This window comes from Oncorhynchus keta, chromosome 14 (genome assembly GCF_023373465.1).
Source record: "Oncorhynchus keta strain PuntledgeMale-10-30-2019 chromosome 14, Oket_V2, whole genome shotgun sequence".
Lineage (NCBI taxonomy): Eukaryota > Metazoa > Chordata > Actinopteri > Salmoniformes > Salmonidae > Oncorhynchus > Oncorhynchus keta.
The window spans coordinates 17,552,088-17,574,421 of NC_068434.1; the positions used below are offsets into that span (position 1 = coordinate 17,552,088).

Genomic DNA, 22,334 nt, shown 5'->3' on the forward strand with positions numbered 1-22,334 from the left:
ATATTCGTGATCGTACCTCTTCTAGTTTATTGTCCAATGATTGCAAGTTGGCAAGTAGTATTGATGTTAATGGCAGCTTTCCTAGTTTCCTATCCGGCTCTTCGTCCTCTGCGTCGCTTCCTTTTACGAATCATTGGGATGTCTGCCCTGTGGGGTGTTTGGAGAATATCTTGTGTGTCCTGCTTGTTGTTGTTGAAGAAGAAATCTTAGTCTAATCCAAGGTGAGTGATCTCTGTCCTGATATTGCCAGCAGCATACCACCCTGCATAGCACTGCTGGCTTGCTTCTGAAGCTAAGCAGGGTTGGTCCTGGTCAATTCCTGAATGGGAGACAAGATGCTGCTGGAAGTGGTGTTGGAGGGCCAGTAGCAGGCACTCTTTCCTCTGGTCTAAAAAAATATCCCAATGCTCCAGGGCAGTGATTGGGGACACTGCCCTGTGTAGGGTGCCGTCTTTCGGATGTGACGTTAAACGGGTGTCCTGACTCTCTGAGGTCATTAAAGATCCCATTGCTCTTATCGTAAGAGTAGGGGTGTTAACCCCGGTGTCCTGGCTCCCAATCTGGCCCTCAAACCATCACGGTTACCTAATAATCCCCAGTTTACAATAGGCTCATTCACCCCCCTCCTCTCCCCTGTAACTATTCCCCAGGTTGTTGCTGCAAATGAGAATGTGTTCTCAGTCAACTTACCTGGTTAAATAAATAAATAAATAATATCCGGTCAGGCCAGGGTGTGACATGGGTTTTTGTGGTGGGTTTTTGTGGTGGGGTTTTGTGGGGTGTCTAGCATAGTCTATGGCTGCCTGAGGCGGTTCTCAATCAGAGTCAGGTGATTATCGTTTTCTCTGATTGGGAACCATATTTAGGCAGCCATATTCTTTGAGTATTTCGTGGGTGATTGTTCCTGTCTCTGTGTTAGTTGTCACCAGATAGGCTGTATGAGTTTTCACGTTCCGTTTGTTGTTTTGTATTGTTCGTGTTTTTTCGTCTATTAAAGATATATCGAACTAACCATGCTGCATTTTGGTCCGACTCTCCTTCAACGGAAGAAAACCGTAACAGAATCACCCACCACACCAGGACCAAGCAGCGTGGTGACAGGCAGCGACAGCAGAAGCAGCGAAAGGAGGAATGGACATGGGAAGACGTTTTGGATGGCAAGGGTTGTTGCACTTGGGAGGAGATACTGGCTGGAAGAGATCGCCTCCCATGGGAACAGGTGGAGGCACTTAGGAGAGCAGAGGCAGCCGGAGAGAGGAGCCGATGATACGAGGGAACACGGTTGGCAAGGAAGCCCGAAAGTCAGCCCCATAAATTTATTGGGGGGGAGGGACTCAGGGAGAGTGTGGCAGAGTCAGGGTTCAGACCTGAGCCCTGACCTGAACTCCCCTGTTTATCATGAGGAGCCAAGGAGGAGACCAGAATCAGAGCCGGTGTTGGAGGTGAGTGAAGCAGAGACTGTGAAGGAGTTAATGGGGAGAGTGGAGGAGAGAGTTATGAGGGAGTTGCTAGTTTGGTGCTTTAAGTACGATATTCGCCCGACGGAGCGTGTCGGGATTTAATGGCACCTGTGGCAGCGCTCCATACTCGTCCTGAGGTGCGTGTTAGTCGGCTGGTGAAAATTGTGCCAGCCTCACGCACTAGGCCTCCTCACCTAGCCTTGCACGTCCTGTGCCAGTCCTGCTCTCAGGCTCTCCAGTACGCCTTCACGGTCCGGTCCATACTGTCCCACCTTCACACACCAGTCCTCCGGTGGCAGCTCCCCGCACCATGCTTCCTGTGCGTGCCCTCAGCCCAGTACCACCAGTGAGAGCACCACGCACCAGGCCTTCAGTGCGCCTCGCCTGTTCAGCGCTGCCAGAGCCTTTCTCCTCTCCAGTGCTGTCGGAGTCTCCCGCCTGTTTAGTGCTGTCGGAGTCTCCCGCCTGTTTAGCGCTGCCAGAGCCTTTCTCCTCTCCAGTGCTGCCGGAGCCTCCCGCCTGTTCAGCGCTGTCGGAGCCTTTCTCCTCTCCTGCGCTGCCGGAGTCTCCCGCCTGTTCGGCGCAGCCAGAGCCTTCCTCCTCTCCAGCGCTGCCGGAGTCTCCCGCCTGTTTAGCGCTGCCAGAGCCTTCCTTCTCTCCAGCGCTGCCGGAGTCTCCTGCCTGTTCAGCGCAGCCAGAGCTGCTAATCTGCATGGAGAAGCCAGAGCTGCCAGTCTGCATGGAGCAGCCAGAGCCTCCAGTCTGCATGGAGCAGCCAGAGCTGCCAGTCTGCATGGAGCAGCCAGAGCTGCCAGTCTGCATGGAGCAGCCAGAGCTGCCAGTCTGCTTGGAGCAGCCAGAGCTGCCAGTCTGCATGGAGCAGCCCGAGCTGCCAGTCTGCATGGAGCAGCCAGAGCTGCCAGTCTGCATGGAGCAGCCAGAGCTGCCAGTCTGTATGGAGCAGCCAGAGCTGCTAGTCTGCATGGAGCAGCCAGAGCTGCCAGTCTGCATGGAGCAGCCAGAGCTGCCAGTCTGCATGGAGCTGCCAGAGCTGCCAGTCTGCATGGATCAGCCAGGGCTGTCAGTCTGCATGGAGCAGCCAGAGCAGCTTGAGCCGCCAGTCAGCCAGGATCCACCAGTCGGCCAGGATCCGCCAGTCAGCCATGATCTTCCAGATCCACCAGTCAACCAGGATCTGCCAGTCAGCCATGATCTTCCAGATCCGCCAGTCAGCCAGGATCCGCCAGTCAGCCAGGATCTGCCAGAACCACCAGCTAGCCAGGATCTGCCAGAGCCAACTACCTGCCTGAGCTTCCTCTCAGTACTGGGCTTCCTCTCAGTCCTGGGCTTCCCCTCAGTCCCGAGCTTCCCCTCAGTCCCGAGCTTCTACCTCAGTCCCGAGCTGCCCCTCAGTCCAGTGGGGTCCTTGGTGAGGACTACTAGGCCATGGTCGGCGGCGAGGGTGGACTATCCTAGGACGCGAGGGGGAGGAACTAAGACATTGATGGAGTGGGGTCCACGTCCCGAGCCGGAGCCGCCACCATGGACAGACGCCCACCCGGACCCTCCCTATTGTTTTGATGTGCGTCCGGGAGTCCGCACCTTAGGGGGGGATTCTGTTACGCCCTGGTCGAAGTATAGTATGTTTGTCTTGATTTATTTGGTCAGGCCAGGGTGTGACATGGGTTTTTGTGGTGCGTTTTTGTCGTGGGGTTTTGTGGGGTGTCTAGCATAGTCTATGGCTGCCTGAGGCGGTTCTCAATCAGAGTCAGGTGATTATCGTTGTCTCTGATTGGGAACCATATTGAGGCAGCCATATTCTTTGAGTATTTCGTGGGTGATTGTTCCTGTCTCTGTGTTAGTTGCCACCAGATAGGCTGTATGAGTTTTCACGTTCCGTTTGTTGTTTTGTATTGTTCGTGTTTTTTCGTCTATTAAAGATGTATCGAACTAACCACGCTGCATTTTGGTCCGACTCTCCTTCAACGGAAGAAAACCGTAACAGTAGATACATATTCAACAGGCAAAACTGGCCTGCCAATGTGAAATGTTCTACTCTGTTCGAGGTCCATCCATTTGGCTTGCAGTCAAATTATTCCCAGCACTTTTCAATAGTCAGAGTATTCTCTCTTCTCTTCCTTGTTCTCACTCTTGACATTTTTTGCTTCACCCACCTATATACAGTAATTCCTTATTGTTGATGAAGTACACTCTTCTGACCATACAGAATGAATAGGGCTATGGCTGTACTTCCTGAACATTTACTTGTAGTGTTTAGACTGTTGAGTCCAGCTGAACACCCATGGATAGATCCTGTTGTAAGTGCTACTGCCACCTGGGATTTGGGAATGCGTCTCTATTTATGCTGCTTGGCCGTGTGCCAGTGGGGCCACCCCTGGCTGCCTGCTGCAGAGGCCGGGGTGACAGCACAGCTCAAGTGACAGAGGGTGTGTCCACACAATTAGGCTCAATAACCACTCGATCCCGGCGACTCCTCCACAGGAAAGATAAACCAGGTGAATAAGTGCACAGAGACAGAGAGGGAAGCAGAGGAGACAAATATAAAAGCCCCCAACTGGAACGAATGTGTTCAGGATCAGTTTTGGCCCGATTCTCTCATCTGTTTTATATTTTGTTTTGTTGCAGGCATCTAGTTATATCACCAGCTACTCTCTTTCTTAACCAAAACATATATCTGTGCATCTCTGTTGTTTCTCTTCTTCCCTTCGTTTGGCTTCCTTCATTACCAGCTGTCTCTACTTTGCTCTCTCTGCCTCTACTTTTAACTCTCTCTCTCTCTCTCTCTCTCTCTGCCTCTACTATTCACTCTCTCTCTCTCCTTCTCCCTACCTCAGTTCCCCCTCTTTATCTCTATTTTCCCCCCTCTCCCTCAGCTCAGACAGGCAATGATTTGACCGACAGCTAAGCTTAGTCTCTCTTGAGCGCTGCATGCGGAGGCAGATTGTGTCGCTCAGTCAACAGCCTTACCCAGAGATGGAAAGGTCAGTCCTGATCTGAAGGGCTAAGGGTGTAGAGAGAGACTGAAAAATATTTCAGGGTCTGAGACAGACCTACCTAAGCACCTTGATTCCAGCTTGTTTCCCCAGCTTGTTATCCCAGATACCTAAGATAAGGCCAACTCCTCTTGGGCCTGAGAAATGGATAAATTTACATTTGATGCACAACACTGATCTGTCTGGACCTTTTCAACCTTTTTCAATCACACACAGACGCTTGGGCACAAACATCAGTTCAACCTCTAGTTATATTGTATTTGTTTGGCGTTCATTATTATTATTATACTGGCTTTTCCTCCCAAGTAAAATAACATTCACATTCCCGTGAGATGGTAAGGCCAAGAACGGTGTAACTTGGCATGATGGTAAAGGGCCAAAGGCCACATCCTCCCATGCGATGCAGTGCCAATTGGCCACGTGGTGGAGCTATAACAAGCGATTGAATATGCAAACTTTTAAGTCACCCCATGTGACTTAGAGTCATGAAATTTGGTACATAGGTCCCTTTCCTTAGACGGAACAAATCTGTCTGAAGAATACATCAAATCCGCTGTGATGGATTTTACGCCATTTAGAATTTTGTGAAAAACACTCAAAACGCTACCTTTGGCAGCGAATTACCAATCTGCATGAAACTTGATAAATGGCATCTACAGACCAATGTCTGTAAACACACTATAATCCAGGCTAGTATGGCAAACAACATGGCCGCAAGTGACCAATAAACATGAACATAGGCTTGGTCTGTCACAAATATAAATCAGTCACAGTTATTTGTTTTGTAACAAGACTTGGTTCACATGTTCTGACCACTGTGAAGACTCAACATTTGCAAGCAAATTCATATTGACTACACAGTGACGCTATAATGAGTTTAGCTAACCTGTAAAGTATGATTGAGTTTGGCCACATTGCGGAGCTGTTGGATAGGATAAAACATTAATGCAAGCTCATTGGCTCCTAGCGGCCATATTTTTTCAGCTAGATTCTTGGAAGATGTACATTCATAGATGATATATACCAAATTTGGTTCCGATCGGTCCAGCAGGTTCTGTAGAAGAAGATGTTTAAAGTAATCAACATCATTGAAAATGATCCAAAATATGGTACATCAAAAGCATATTATATTGCATGATCAGTTTGATTTTGATAGTTGGTAAGCGTGCTAAATAGTACAGACGTAACTCATCCTTGGGCAATGTGTCCAATTTGTCCTGATGGTACCACCGTGGGCACACAGCTGAACCCCGGCAACACCGGTTTACATTTGGTTGAGTTGTCAACTAACCTGAATTCAAAGTGATATCAAAAGATTTGTCATTGCATTTAGGTTAAAAGTTGCGTGAAAAAATGAAAAATTCCCTTATGTTGATCACTGTTTTTCAAACGTAATCAGTTTTCCACCAGTTTTCCACCATCACATCCAATGGATTACACAGTCACAGATATGGAAATAAACACAATTTAATCCTGTCAAATTATTTTTCAGGTTATTTTCGAGCTATGTAATTGTCATCCACCTAGGCTAATCGTGATTAATTCATTGACATTGCTGGGGGAGCATGATTTGGATATTTGAGTATTGGACCACATTCAACCAAACTCTACTATAACTTAGCTCCCAGCTACATTATATCCAATCAGAGGTGCCTTCATTAACACACCCACCCTTATTATAGAATGTAAAATAATTTGAGCTAAAATGGATGGCCTCTAATGAAGGAAAATAATGAAATAGACTTTTGTGTAAATAAATATGCTCGCTCCATTCCTAAAACTTTGGGAAGAAAGATCAAAATATTGATGCAGGGTCTGCAGTAAAAGACAGCTCTATCAGACCACCCCCCTCTCCTCTGTGGAGACAGAAAGAGAGAGACAAGCCTCAGAAATGCCCGCCCTATGCTTATACAATAGGGAAGACTGCCGACTGTTGTTCTTTAAGACACACACACACACACACACACACACACTGTGTCCACACTATCTCGCATTCCTACTCATTCAAACATACAGTGCAAGTCAAAGGTTTGGACAAACCTACCCATTCAAAGGTTTTTCTTCATTTTCACTATTTTCTACATTGTAGAACAATAGTGAAGACATCAAACTATGAAATAACACATATGGAATCATGTAGTAACCACAAAAAGTTATAAACAAATCAAAACATTATATTTGAGATTCTTCAAAGTAGCATCCCTTTGCCTTTTTTACAGCTTTGCACACTCTTCTCTCTTCATGAGGTAGTCACCGGGAATACATTTCAAAGTTCATTTGTGGGATTTCTTTCCTTCTTAATGCGTTTGAGACAATCAGTTGTAATGTGACAAGATAGGGGTGGTATACAGAAGATAGCCCTGTTTGGTAAAAGACCAAGTCCATATTATGGCAAAAACAGCTAAAAATAAGCAAAGGGAAATGACAGTCTATCATTACTTTAAGACATGGAGGTCAATCAATCCAGATAATGTCAAGGACTTTGAAAGTTTCTGAAAGTGCAGTCGCAAAAACCATCAAGCACTACGATGAATCTGTTTATTGAGGACCGCCACATGAAAGGAAGACCCAGAGTTACCTCTGCTGCAGAGAATAAGTTCATTAGAGTTAACTGCACCTCAGATTGCAGCCCAAATTAATGCTTCACAGAGTTCAAGTAACAGACACATCTCAACATCAAATGTTAAGAAGAGACTGTGTGAATCAGGCCTTCATGGTCGAATTGCTGCTAAGAAACCACTACTAAAGGACCAATAAGAAGAAGATCCTTGCTTGGTCCAAGAAACACGAGCATTCAACATTAGAATGGTGGAAATATGTCCTTTTGTCTGACTTTTACAAATTTTAGATTTTTGTTTTTGTGAGACGCAAAGTAGGTGAATGGATGATCTCCGCATGTGTGGTTCCCACCGTGACCCATTGAGGAGGAGGTGTGATGGTGTGGCGGTGCTTTGCTGGTGAAACTCTGTTATTTATTAAAACCTCTTAAGACTACCCCTCTATACTGCCCCTGTTGGAGAAAGTGCGTGCCCATAGTAAACTGAAAATATTTTTTCCCAAAATTGCTAATATATGCATATAAATTATCATTGAATAGAAAGCACTCTAAAGTTTCTAAAACCGTTTAAATTATGTCTGCATGTAAAGCAGAACCCTCAGGGCAGCCTTTCTCCCAAACTCTCTCTTGTGAAGAGAAAAGTTGGGTCAACTTTGACGTCATGGCCCCCACCCTATCCAGGCAGCTACCGATCCAGGAACAGTCTCTATCTCTTCAGCGCGATGTCTGCTTTCAAATGGCACATTCATTGTGAGAATCCCACGAGCCCTCGACGTTTGGCGGGCGAAATTGCTCGTGTCCCTCTGAAAAACAGGCACTCTATTGCGCGCGGCCGATTTGGAGTACGTTCTTTTCCATGATCCAGCATTTGAAGCCGGATTGTCTGTTCGCTGATCTTTGTTCTACATGCTAAAAACATCATAAAGCTCGATTTTTCACATTGTTTGACCAGTTTAGTGGACATATAATGTGTAAATTGGAAGTTTTGATGCGCAAGAGTGCTGGACCAGAAGTCATTTTGGATGCATTTCAGCCGAAGCTGTTAACGTGCTAATACAGAGACACACAACGTGAAACCAAACGATGTATTGGGTAAGTATGACTCCTTCTACGTCTTCTGATGGAAGAACATAAAAGGTAAGGGAATATTTATGTGGTTATTTTGGGTTTCTGTGGACTCCAAACGTAGAGGAGACTGCTAATATCTGAGCGCCGACTCATAGTATAGCCCAGTGAACTATGTCTGTAACGTTAAAAATAAATGTAATACAGCGGTTGCATTAAGAAGAAGTGTATCTTTGTAAATATATGTAGAACATGTATATTTAGTCATGTTTATTGCTTGTTATCTGACGTTATCTGTCGGTGTTATCATCATTTCTCCTGACATTTGAGTAGCATTTTTTGAAATGTCGTCATTGTAAACAGAGATTTATTGATATAAATGGCATATTATTGAAAAAAAAATAAATGTACTGTGTAACATGTCATATTATTGTCCTATGATGAAGATTTTCAAAAGGTTAGTGAATTATTTATTTTTTAATCCTACTTTTAAATTTAATTTTTTCTGGGACAAAATGGCTTGCCTTTTGTTTCGGTGGTGATCTAATATAAATATGTGCTATGTTTTCGCCGTAAAACATTTTAGAAATCTGACTTGCTGGGTAGATGAACAAGTTGTTTATCTTTCATTTGAGCTATTGGACTTGTTAATGTGTGGAGGTTAAATATTTCTAAGAATATTTTTTTGCATTGTGCGTTATGGTAATGAGCTTGAGCTGTAGTCACGATCCCGGATCCGGGATGGGGAGTTCTAAGAGGCTTAACCAGCATGGCTACCACAGCATTCTACAGTGACATGACATCCCATCTGGTTTGCACTTAGTGGGACTATAATTAGTTGTTCAACAGGACAATTAACCAAACACACCTCCAGGCTGTGTAAGGGCTATATGACCAAGAAGGAGAGTGATGGAGTGCTGCATCAGATGACCTGGCCTCCACAATCACCCGACCTCAACCCAATTGAGATGCTTGGGATGAGTTGGACCATAAAGAGAAGGGAAATCAGCCAACATGTGCTCAGCATATGTGGGAACTCATTCAAGACTGTTGGAAAAGGATTCCTCATGAAGCTGGTTGAGAGAATGCCATGAGTGTGAAAAGCTGTCATCAAGGCAAAGGGTGGCTACTTTGAAGAATCTAAAATCTAAAATATGTTTTTATTTGTTTAACACTTTTTGTTCACTACAGGATTCCATATGTGTTATTTCAAAGTTTTGATGTCTTCACTATTATTCTATAATGTAAAAAATTGTAAAAATAAAGAAAAACCCTTGAATGAGTAGGTGTGTCGAAACTTTTGACTGGTACTGTACAGGCTGCACCTTCTCTCACGCTAACACACACATGCAGGGATACACAGATACACCTCTGCCTCTTAGACTCTTGAACAAATGGAGAAGTGGAAAACAGCTCTGCCAAAGTCACTGAGAGCATTTCATGGAGATGGGATGCCGTGAAGTGAATATAAGTCTGTTGCGTGTGCAAAGCATGTATGTTTTCTCCCTGTGTGCTGGTGAAGGTTTGACTGTGTGTGACTGTGTGTACTAAAGAGAGAAAGACAGAAATGGCGGTACCCCTGCATCTCCCCAGCAGCATATCAAATAAATGTGTCTAATGCAGGCATAATTGGAGAGCCCAACAGTATGCCCAGATGCAGATCTAGCGTCTCTGTCGCCTGTGCAGATGAAAGGCCGCTCTGATGTTGCCCAGGTGTATTGACTTACAGTAATTGCTCCTTAGACTACGCCATGAACACAGGCTGATTCCCTCAGAACAGGGAGCCGAGCATGGCGTCAGAGCCAACAAGCCATGACAGCACCTGTCAATACATCATCAAATGTGAAAAAACCCACACATCCTATGTTTAGCTTCAATCAATTGTGCCCTGTTGGCATGGTTTGAAAATAAAGAAGGCAAAGACTGCTTATTGATAAAAAATGGGAGATGAAATGCGCTCTGAGACATCTGGCCAAGGAATAAAGGGATGTAGTGAACGCACAGCCCCAGCCCATTTGGAGAAGAAGCCATGTTTTAAACTTGTTTTCCATGGAGCCAGCTTGGGAACACTGTGCATAGCCTTTCCCTCTGGCTGGGATTCTGTGCCCTCTCTACCTACATTAACCTATTTCAGGAAGAGAGTGTTGGAGACATCATTAAGCTCATAGTACACTGCTTTGCTGTTTACTCATACTGAGCTGATGTGCTGTATCCTTCTACATCAGTGAGAGTGAGGATAGTGGAGCACCCTGAGATCCAAGCGAGAGCACTGTTATAATGATGGTGTCCTTTTTCATTTAAGCCTAGTTTATCATCTCTTCCTGACAGGATAGGTCCGATGTTTTGAAATGGAAATGCCTCATGTTGACTACAGCTTGCCATCTGATCGCTGTAGGCAGTTCTGCAATGGAGGTAACTGTACAGTACAACCAGTGTTGTCCACTGGATTAGTTGAGAGTCCCAAGACAAGTGGTTGTATCATGACACATTAACCCTACAACAAAGACAGAAAAAACACATAGAGAAAGCAAGAAAGATGCTTCTGCAAAATGTAAACAACAGCAAATGAACCTTTGTTTGTCTGTATTGTCTGACCTTGGTAGATGGAAGACGCAGTATGTGTGTCCAAGACAGGCTCGACCCCTACAGACACAGAGGTGATCACTCCCAATCGCCTGCCTGTTTGACACTTCATTACAATAATAAGCCATTTTCCGAATACTGTGGTCTGACAGTCGGCCCCCTGTCGCCACGGGAACATGACAGTGCACCATTTGAGTAATGACAACGCAGCGGCACTTTCTCTCAAAATAAGAGCTGCGATAATAACAGTGATGATAATAAGCCAAACCGCCAGGGACTTGCTGTGCCTTTTCCAGACTGTGGAGACTCTTGGAAGGTCGCCAGCATGAGAACCGATCATATGGGGACACTTGAAAAACAAACTTACTATAATACATGCCAGAAAACGGGTTGATTTTACAGATTGTGTGCCATACAAAGCCCTGATTCAACAACTATCACATAACATGACATATCAGATTTGACATGACAGGTGTTTTATTTCTCTAAGCTCTATTCAATTAAGTTAATACATATTTTACATTTCCCATGTATTTTCACGGCAGACAGAATGTGCACTGACTCCATTTTACCTAGGAGAGGCTGGATAAGCGTGTGTATATCCATCTGCTCCCAAGGGATTTCAACCAATACACTTTCAGTCACATACTGTAATCTTCACAATCCTGGGATTCTCCATCCTTGTCTTGGCGCTGTGCCCCAAAATATTGTCCATCTTATCATCTTATAATGATGAAAGCCTAAACTGTCCATCATTTCAAGGACCAGATGCCCAACTGTGTCAGAGAATCCCTAATGCTAACAAACCAAATGTTCACATTCTATTAGAGAGAACTACAGCACAGTACTGCATCCTGGAGAAAGCTAAAGGTTTGCTTGGTAGATACAGTATTGAAACAGAGATGTATTGGGCTTCAGTAAGGTGTGCACATCAAATACATAAACAAACAAAAAACGTCAGATTTATTTTTGAGACATATCATATAGCCCTATAAGAAAACCATTTTGGGTTCCAGAGCTCTTTAAGGGTTCTATGTAGAACCCTCTGCAACCAAAAAATATTACTCAAAGAGTCCACCTATGGGGACAGCCGAAGAACCCTTTAAGGTTCTACATAACATATTTTTTTCTAAGAGTGTAGGATTAGAAGCCAGACGTGCAAAACACACTTTCCTATTTTTCCTTGATAACTAGTTTTCCTTGGCAAAGCCAACACAATGTACTTCAGCTGTCGACCATGAATGTACAAACCTATTCTGTAAAGCTGTTTGCGAATTTGTCGCTGAGGTGTCTGAAATGCCCTGTCTGTGCTCTAAAATCTCAACAACTCAACTTGTCTCCTGAATAGCTCAGCACAACAAAAAGTTAACTCGGATGTAGACCTGTCCATCAAAACAGACTTAAAATAGCTTATATTTCCCGAGCTGTTCATTCCATGTCATATATGTCTGTGCTTCATAAACCACCTCTGAAGAGCATGGTGTGAAATACTGTCTGTGTTTAGGATAATGCTCAAAGGTGTGAAATTGGATTTGGGTCTGACAGAGTGAGCAGGTACAGGGAACGGCAAAGGCTTGCGCTTCTCTGCTGCACACTCAAACCCGAGTACTGGTAACATCATATAGAGTACTGATAACGTGCACATCATGTAGTACATGTTCAATCAAAATAAGAGCAAGAGGTGACCAGACTGTGGTTAGTTTAGTAGTAAACAAAATGGTGAAGTGCTCTCTGACTTGACTTGTGATTTGTTTTAAAACAAAATGAGCTGTGAAATGGTGTCAAGCCAGACCACATTACATTTATTCCAGTGTTCAATATGCAAACACATCTAAGTATCGTCTCTGCTTCTACCTACTTGTCATTCTGGATTCTGCTGGATTCCCTGGCAATATTTCTCCATTTAGAACGAAGGCACGCAGGCAGCCATTCAACTCGTGTTTGTTCCTCTCCGATAAAATCAGACCGACTCAATTTTATCTTTTCCATTAAGCTTGTCAGCAATTAAAAGCCCACCCGCACCTCAACAAAGCCAGCAAAGCTGTCATTCTGAGTGAACAATTATTCCTGTGTCTTTATCAATTAATTGCAGAAATTACCCAGACACTAGATTTTGTTTATTAATGTTGTGTTGTTATGTGTTAATAACATTTAGACTACGTTACCCAGCAGGTTAGGCGGATGGTTGAAGAATGCCTTGTATGGCTAAACATGGAGTTTTCTAGCTGAAGTTAATGTTCATTAAAAGTAGTTAAACCTACGCCCCGGTTTGTCACTATATAAGGAACAAACATAACATGGTGTCAGATTTGTAGTCACTATGACGAGACAGAGAAAAGAAAGGAGTAACTGCTAATTTCCGCGACGAAAATTGAACATTCTAAGTCAAGTGACGTGAGTAGTCGAAGATGCTGGCTTGCAAGAGCTAGGACAACGAGCCGCAGCAGCGAGAGCGAGGCTGCATTGGAATCTGTTGACGAGCAAGTTGATGAACAACATACTGAAGTAAGAGAAATTGACAATGTTCCTGTTCTCCGTCATGGATAGGCTTAGTCCTCCTACTCCTACGCAGTTAACAGGCAATTTAGCTGACTATTGGAAACGTTTCAAGCAGATATTCAATATCTACGTAGCAGCCAGTGGTTCAGGGGGAGATGATGACAAATTGAAAGCTTCCATTTTTATGCATGTTATTGGAGAGGATGCATTGGACATTTACAATAGCTTTCAGCAAGACGAGGCAAACTTGACATTGACTGTGCTAATGGCAACATTTGAGGAGTACTTTGTACCAAGCCAGAACATCACATTTGAGAGATACAAGTTTTTCTCTCATGATCAGAAACAAGGAGTAAGTTTTGACCAGTATTTGACTGAGCTGAACACGCTGAGCAAAATGTGTGAATTTGAAAATCTGAAAGACTCACTAGTGAAAGACAGGATAGTCTGTGGCATACTTGATAATGGACTCAAGGAGAGACTGCTGCATGAGCAAGATTTAACTTTGGATAAAGCAGTGAATATGTGTCGAGCAGCTGAAACCACCAGAGCACAAGCTAAAGAGCTGTGCAGGGAAGAGACGTCAGTGTATGCAATAAAAAGAGAGGAGCAATACACACAACGCCTTACAAAACAAAAACAAGCAAAAGAGAGAAATCAAAACACTACATGTGGAAAATGTGGATTTATCCACAAGCCAAAACAAATGCCCTGCATATGGCAAATCATGTTACAACTGTGGGAAAAATGATCATTTCTCAAAATGCTGCAAAGCTGAGGCTACAAAGAAAAGGTTCACACAGTCGAGGAGATGGAAGAATTCTTTGTTGATTCTGTGGAAATATGCAATGCAGTAAATGCTGAATGGATTGTGTCATTGAAGGTGAATGAAACTATAATACTATTCAAGCTTGATACTGGAGCACAGGTAAACCTGTTGTCGCTGGATGACTACAAAACACTGAAGGTGAAGAGAAAAATACACCCGGTGAAAATTAAGGTTACTGGTTATACTGGGGAGAACGTACCAGTCAAAGGAAGCTGCATAGTAAATTTACAGCACAAAGGAAAACAGTTCAGAGCACAGCTGCTGATTGTGGAAAAGAGTGTACAGCCTATTCTAGGAATCAATGCATGTGAAAAGCTCAATTTGTTGAAAAGAGTGTATGGAGTGACATCACAGACTGAAAATGACCAAGAATCACTACTGGCTGAGTATGAGGATGTGTTTGAGGGTCTTGGATGTTTACCAGGAGAACACAAAATATGTACTGATGACAAAATTACTCCAGTTGTGCATGCAGAAAAGTTCCATTTGCATTGAGGAAAAAGCTCAAAGAGGAACTCGGACGCATGGAAAAGATGGACGTCATCACAAAAATGGATGAACCTACAGACTGGGTAAGCTGGTTATTGTGGTGAAAAAGAATGGCGATCTCAGGATATGTCTAGACCCGAGACCCGAGAGATCTCAACAAAGCAATCAAGAGAGAGCATTTCAAGTTGCCAACCAGAGAAGAGATAATGTCACAGTTTGCTGGAGCAAAGTGGTTCAGTAAGCTTGATGCCTCATCAGGATTCTGGCAAATGAAGCTAGACGATGCAAGCTCAGCGCTACGCACATTCAACACACCTGAGGGAAGGTACAGATTTCTTTGTCTACCATATGGGATTCTCTCAGCGCCAGAGGTCTACCACAAGACAATCCACATGATCTTCGAGCACATTCCAGGAGTGGAGACTATGATGGATGACATCATTGTCTGGGGGTCCACAAAAGAAGAACGTGATGCGAGAGTGAGACAAGTGCTGGACCTGACATGGAAAGTCAACCTAAAACAAATGCGAGTTTGGTGTGAAAACACTTCCCTTGGTGGGAGATGTACTTTAAGAGGATGGAGTCAAACCAGACCCGAGGAAAACATCAGCCATCAACAACATTGAGCGCCCGAAGAACAAGGACAATGTGAGACGCTTCATGGGCATGAATACCCCTACCTTGCAAAGTTCATACCTCAACTGTCAGCACAGTCCGCTCCACTCCGAAGTCTTCTGGAACAGAAAAATGAATGGGAATGGTCCCATTAACAGGAAAACTGCTTCAAAAACCTGAAGAAGAGCCAGTGCTCAGATTCTATGATCCAGAGAAAAGCACAAGGATTTCTGCAGACGGGTCACAGTTTGGCCTGGGAGCAGTTCTTCTGCAACTGCATGAGGATACATGGCAACCCGTCGCTTATGCATCCAGAGCCTTGCTAGGCGCAGAGACAAGGTATGCACAAATAGAGAAAGAACTACTGGCGAGCACATACGCTTGCGAAAGGTTTCACCAATACGTCTAAGGACGAGACTGCGTATAAGACAGTAGTTTTGGAATTGTTAGTTAGATTACTTGTTGGATATTACTGCATTGTCGGAACTAGAAGCACAAGCATTTCGCTACACTCGCATTAACATCTGCTAACCATGTGTATGTGACAAATACAATTTGATTTGATTTGACTTCGAAGTAGAAACCAACCACAAACCATTGGTGTCAATCATGTCTAAGCCACTGAATGATTGTCCAATGAGAATCCAGAGAATGTTGGTCAAACTACAAAAGTATGATGTGAAGACGATCGATACCCCTGGAAAGTTCATGTTCGCCGCCGACCCTCTTTCTCGAGCAGTCGACAAGAAGGAGAGCTTCGAGACACAGAAAAACACTGAGATTCAGGCCTATGTCGACATGATCGTAGCATCACTTCCTGTGTCTTCTGACAGAATGGAGCAGATCAAAAGAGAGACCGCAGCTGAACAACCAATGACAGAGTTGAAAGAAACAACACTGTAGGATGGCCTACACAGAAAAACAACTGTCCAAGGGGAATACAAGATTACTGGATATGCAGAGCAGAGCTCACCGTTGTGGATGACATAGTGTTCAAAGGCAACAAGATTGTCATTCCCACGACACTACGCATGCTACAGAAAATACACGAGGGCCACTTGGGTGAGGAAAAATGCAAATGACGAGCACGAGAAGTAATGTACTGGCCAATAATGACCCAGGAAATCAGCCAGACCACTGCTTCATGTGAACTGTGTTTGACCTACAGGCCAAAGCAGCAAGCAGAGCCGCTAATGCCTCATCAGGTACCCAACAGACCCTACTACAAAGTTGGAGTTCACCTTTTTGACTGCAATGGCAAAAGTCACATTGTTGTTACTGACTACTACACAAACTACCCTGAAGTAGCAACACTGCCAACTCCCTCCAGCAAAGCTGTAATCACCTACCTGAAATCAGTCTTTGTAAGACATGGGGTTGCGTCTGAACTGTACTCGGACAATGGCCCGCAGTTCTCATGTTCCAAATTCCGATCGTTCGCTGACGACTGGGGATTCCGACACAACACCTCCAGCCCCAACTTCCCAAGGTCCAACGGCTTAGCAGAGAGTCCCTTCAAAATTGTCAAAGGTCTGATAAAAAAGGCACACGATGGAAAGGAGGATTTCCCAAAAAATCTGATCTACCGACGCGCACCACTGCAGAACAAACTTTCACCTGCACAAATGTTGATGGGACGTCGCATCAGAACCAACCTACCCATCCATGAGGACTTGTTAACACCAAGAGGGGCTCACAAAGTCAAACTCACAATGGAAAAACAGAAAGACAAACAAAAACAGCGACATGACAAAAAACCTGAACTGGGCCTCCCGGGTGGCGCAGTAGTTAAGGGCGCTGTACTGCAGCGCCAGCTGTGCCACCAGAGACTCTGGGTTCCTTCCCAGGCTCTGTCGTAACCGGCCGCGAACGGGAGGTCCGTGGGGCGACGCACAATTGGCCTAGCGTCGTCCGGGTTAGGGAGGGCTTGGCCGGTAGGGATATCCTTGTCTCATCGCGCATCAGCGACTCCTGTGGCGGTCCGGGCGCAGTGCGCGCTATCCAAGGTTGCCAGGTGCACGGTGTTTCCTCTGACACATTGGTGCAGCTGGCTTCCGTTGTTGGATGCGCGCTGTGTTAAGAAGCAGTGCGGCTTGGTTTAGGTTGTGTATCGGAGGACGCATGACTTCTAACCTTCATCTATCCCGAGCCCGTATCGGAGTTGTAGCGATGAGACAAGACAGTAGCTACGAACAATTGGATACCACAAAATTGGGGAGAAAAAAGGGTAAAAAAAATATTATTTAAAACCTGAATTGAAACCTGGAGATCAGGTACGACTCCGAGACATCACTATAGGAACCTGGATGCAGCAAGGGTGTGTGCAGAGAGAAGTTGCAACGCGATCTTATGAGATCCAAACAGAGCATGGATCACAACTGAGATGAAACAGAGTGAATCTAAGGCTGCAGTCATTCACTCAAGGGACCGAGGATCATCAGGAGGATACTGCTGAAGCGTCAAATGCCTTTAGAAATGAACAATTCAGCAGCTATTTGTATATATTCAGGTTGGCTGCCATTAGTACGCATTCAGTTTGACAGCCAGTAGTACCTATTTAGTTTGCAGCCATTAGTACGCATTAAGGTTCGCAGCCATTATTACGCAATCAGGTTGGCAGCAATTATTACATATTAAGGTTGGTAGCCATTAGTTACGTATTCAGGTTAGCAGCCATTAGCACGTATTTAGGTTGGCAGCCATTAACACGTATTCAGGCCATCTCAAATAGGTTTCTCGCCCTAAGGGCTTAATGGGAAACAATCATTGAATTATGATGTGCATGCTAACAGGATCACTAATTCTGAAATCAACCTTGGGCCAAATTCATGAGGCTAATGTTGAAAAAGTCAGGATTAAATGTAGAGCTGTCACTTAGTCAAAGAACTTGGCCCTTTCACTTGAAATTAATTAAAAGGCAGACTAACTAAATGGAGCACAGATATATATATTTGTGTATTACACACACACAAAACCTGTCCATAAGCCATCACATGTGGAAATGGTCAGAAAAGTTGGCGGACAAGTGTGACGTGGCAGTAGAACAAATACACATGGGTGATACAGTCCTTATCATTCCATTCTGTATAGCATTAAATTACAAGATCTCATTGTGTTTTATCTGGATACTCTACAATATGGATGTATTCAAGAATTGGTTAAGTTTAACGATGGGTAGCATTTTGCAGCATTCCAGTGTATCAATAAGAACAAATCACAGTTATAGTATTAAAGATCAAAAACACCATAACAAAAGAATTCCACGCATTTATTAAGTAAAGTAACTGGAATTAATTTAACTTGAAAGCTAATAAAATCTAAAGCAAGTAAAAAAACATTTAAAAGACTGCGGTGACATAAATGCAGTCAATCTCCCCTGTCCCTCATGTTCATTTAGACAACCATAACTCTCTGTAGACTGTCTCGAATGCTCTCTTTCTCACAATAGCAGGGAGGATAAGAAAATCACTTTCCTCCAGAACATCTCTGTTTATCTTCTGGGTCTGTTTAACCTACATGTAAGTGGGGAAATACCAGATGCATCTGATTTAGCTATCCCTCTTGCTCCCTCTCTCCCTCTCTCTCTCTCTCGCTCTCCACCCTTTCTCTCCCCCACCATTTCTTTCTCTTTCTCTTTCTGTCTCTAAACTAATATCCATCCCGCCCAGACTTCACCAGAATATATTAAAGCTGCTCTTCATTATTTACAGACACACATGTGAGGAAGATGGCCTCCAAACAAAGACTAAACTTTGGCCACTAATCCAGAGTTAGTGGCTAGCATGTTCCCTACTTCTTCCCTGTTTATATATGAATTTCTTTCCTGTCTGAGGGGTAAGGTTACTTTGATAAAGCACACAAAATCAGTGCAAGTAATACTGTAATAATGTAATAACGATAATATAATACTCTCAAAATGTGAAGTAGAACTTTTCAAAGGATCACCTTGTAGCTTTGACTACATGTTGCTCTCATGTTGATCTACTCACACCGTCGCAATGGCTTTGTGTTAGTTTAGTGCAAAATAAAAAGAAACACAGATTTACATGTGGAATTGAATAATGCACTGCATTGTTCAAGGATATGTTCATAATTGTGTTTGTCTTAGTTATTTTACAGGAAACATCCTGAATACAAATGATGTGTACATGTGCACACACACACACACACACACACACACACACACACACACACACACACACACACACACACACACACACACACACACACACACACACACACACACACACACACACACACACACAGATGAGATGCAGTAACACCAGCTCCAGTTCAAGGTCTTACATCATGTAGTGTAGCAACATACATTTACTAACACTAACATTTTTAAGTGCATACTCTACAAAAGAAAGCAAATTGCGCACGTTTACTTTCTGTACCTGATTTACTGCTCTGGCATTTTGCTGAACCCACTCTTTCAAGTTAAACACAGCTTTGCTTGAAACACACCTTTACTTTCTGTAAAGGACCATTATTTGTTTTCTCTAAGCTCCTGGATGGTCATGACAGGTGAGTATTTAACCAGTGGGAAGTCTTTATATGAATGGCAAAATTTTCTTTAAGATCTCTACTTCAATCTTATTTCACATGGAGATTTTGCAGAGACATGTTAGCACTGGTAGATACAAGGATAATGATGATCATCCAACTTACTGTGCTGGCAGTGGATTCCGTTGAAGCCGGTTGGACACTTGCAGACATAGCCTATGAACGTGTCGCCTCTGTAGGTTTCACTGATTTCACATATTCCTCTGTTGTGGCATGGGTTCGGGTGGCACGGTCCTGAGTGGAGAAACAACAAACAGAAGGAGACAAAACATGGTCAACATTATCAAGGGGTCTTTTGCCATTATAACTATTGACAAGATATGGATGCTTGCGCAAACATCATTACAGTAGTGATGCATTGCATCAGGTTGTGGTCCAGCCTTCTCCTTTAGAGAATCTCCAATACCCTGGGTTGAACTCTAAGTAAGAGGAAAGGACTGGTGGGTAAATAGATGGATGGAGAGTGATAGATAAAGTGCCTGTCATTCACAGAGTTCTAGTTCTAGAGTTCTGCAGAACTTCCCAGAGCTAGCCTCGTACGAACCATCCTGAGCTGCCCAGAGCTAGCCTCGTATGAACCATCTGGAGCTGCCCAGAGCTAGCCTCGTACGAACCATTATGAGCTTCCCAGAGCTAGCCTTGTACAAACTATCATGAGCTGCCCAGAGCTATCCTCTTACGAACCATCCTGAGCTGCCCAGAGCTAGCCTCGTACGAACCATCCTGAGCTGCCCAGAGCTAGCCTCGTACGAACCATCCTGAGCTGCCCAAGGCACAGAGGCTGCACTAATGATCCTGGAATACCTCACACTAGGAAAGCAGCATTTCCTAAGATAAACATAGCGTAGAGTTCAGCATGTTTAACAGCAATGAAGCCAACAAATACACCCACACAGCAAAACACACATTAAATAAGCAAAGCTGAAATCTCAATAAGAGCAAAACATATTTTATTTGAAAGTGCCTGGTCTGTCTCAGTTGATGATGATTAATAACTTGGTTAGCACACTCATCTTTTCCCAGGCCTTATCTATTTTTCCAATTCAGTTTTTCTACAATGTCATTTCTTAGGGAATAATAATGACAGCAAAGGCTGGGACTCAAAGTTATTACAAGAAAACACTTATGACACAGCAATATGTCACTGCACTGACAGTGACTACCACATGGTGCCATAACACTGCCATCTAAAACCCCTCACCGACGACTACTACCTGCAGTGTGGGCCAAATGTAAATGACAAGGCCTCGATGAAGGCTTATTGGATTCATAACTCCGAGCCTGCCAATAGCTCCCTCATGTTTTAAACAACGAGGTGTAGAACTGCCTGGATGCTGTCAAAACTTCCCAGTTGAAGTTTGATGGCAAAACTTTTGTAATTTCTCACAGGGAAGATATTAATGCAAATAACTTTGGAGGGATGGGGGGGATCGACTATCAAAGTATGTTGTTTAATAATGCTGTGATTTACTTATTTGTCAGAGACTTAAACATCAATCAGATCTATTTTATAACCAGGAGGGTAGGAGCATCGCCCGTTCACAATGAATTTATCGTGACTGAGAAGGCTTATAGTTACGTATTGGCTCAACACATATTTAACCATGGGATGTTAAATAAAACAACTTGAGACAATATTCAATGCTTCAAAGCTTCAAAGGACATGAAACATGTCTTTTGTTAAAAAAAATAATTTAAAAAAATAGTTGATTTCACTGCCTTTTGATAGGTCATTTATTCTATTTCCCTTGTCTACAGTAACACCTATAAAGGAAGAGATGACAGGTCTCAGGGTTCGATTCATGTCCTCGCTCTCACATAGATAGGTGAAGGACCAATTTCAGCACAATTGCTAGTGTCCAGTCAACACACAAACAGCCTATTCTCTCTCATCTGCTTAACCTGTCACAAGAAAAGAGTAGCAATGTCACAACATCATAGAGATCCAGGGCAGATTCAGCCTTCAGAATGAACACAGGCTAGCTTATTGCTACGTGTTGTTGGCAGTGTCACGCCGTTGCATATGAATTGCAAACGAGGGTAACCCTATCAAAGTCAAGCCCATTCCGCCTCACTCCTGTATCAGTATTAATGAGTCTTGTGGATAATTAGTTGAACAGAGAAAAGTATAATAGCTTTCACAAAGGCCTTGCTCTCTAAGGAGGAGGAGAGGGTGTCAGGCGTCAGGGCTGTTTTGACGTGACGATCTATAACATCACAAAGGAACACTGAAAGCCTCTCTAATGGAGAATGCATCCCTGCACAAAGCACAGCCACAGCAGAGTGAGTGAGAGACAGAATGGGAGGGAGAGAGAGAGAGAGAGAGAGAGAGAGAGAGAGAGAGAGAGAGAGAGAGAGAGAGAGAGAGAGAGAAAGAGACAATGAGAGAGAGAGCGAGAGAGAGAGAAAGAAAGAGCGAGAGAGAGAGAAAGAAAGAGCGAGAGAGAGAGAGAGTGAGAGAGAGAAAGTGAGAGAGGAAAAGAGAGAAAGAGGGGCGGTCTATATTAGCAGTGTCCTTTGAGACTTCACCCTGCTAAAACGTTCTTTGTCCTACGACGTTGTTCTCTTTGCTGTCGGTGTGTATGTGTTGTAAAAAGGTTGAGGGCTTTGCTGTGCGAATGTCAGCCACTGTAGTCTTGTGCGCACTAGCCCTT

General features: G+C 43.9%; 1 protein-coding gene across 1 annotated transcript in view; it reads right to left on the reverse strand.

Annotated features, from left to right (window-relative positions):
- The window catches only part of LOC118373294 (EGF-like repeat and discoidin I-like domain-containing protein 3), a 217,172-nt gene that overhangs the window by 134,866 nt on the left and 59,972 nt on the right, over window positions 1–22,334 (reverse strand). Inside the window, exon 3 of the mRNA XM_052461215.1 lies at window positions 19,786–19,914. Within this exon, the coding sequence (XP_052317175.1) occupies window positions 19,786–19,914 (129 nt within the window). The remainder of the gene's footprint in view (window positions 1–19,785; window positions 19,915–22,334) is intronic.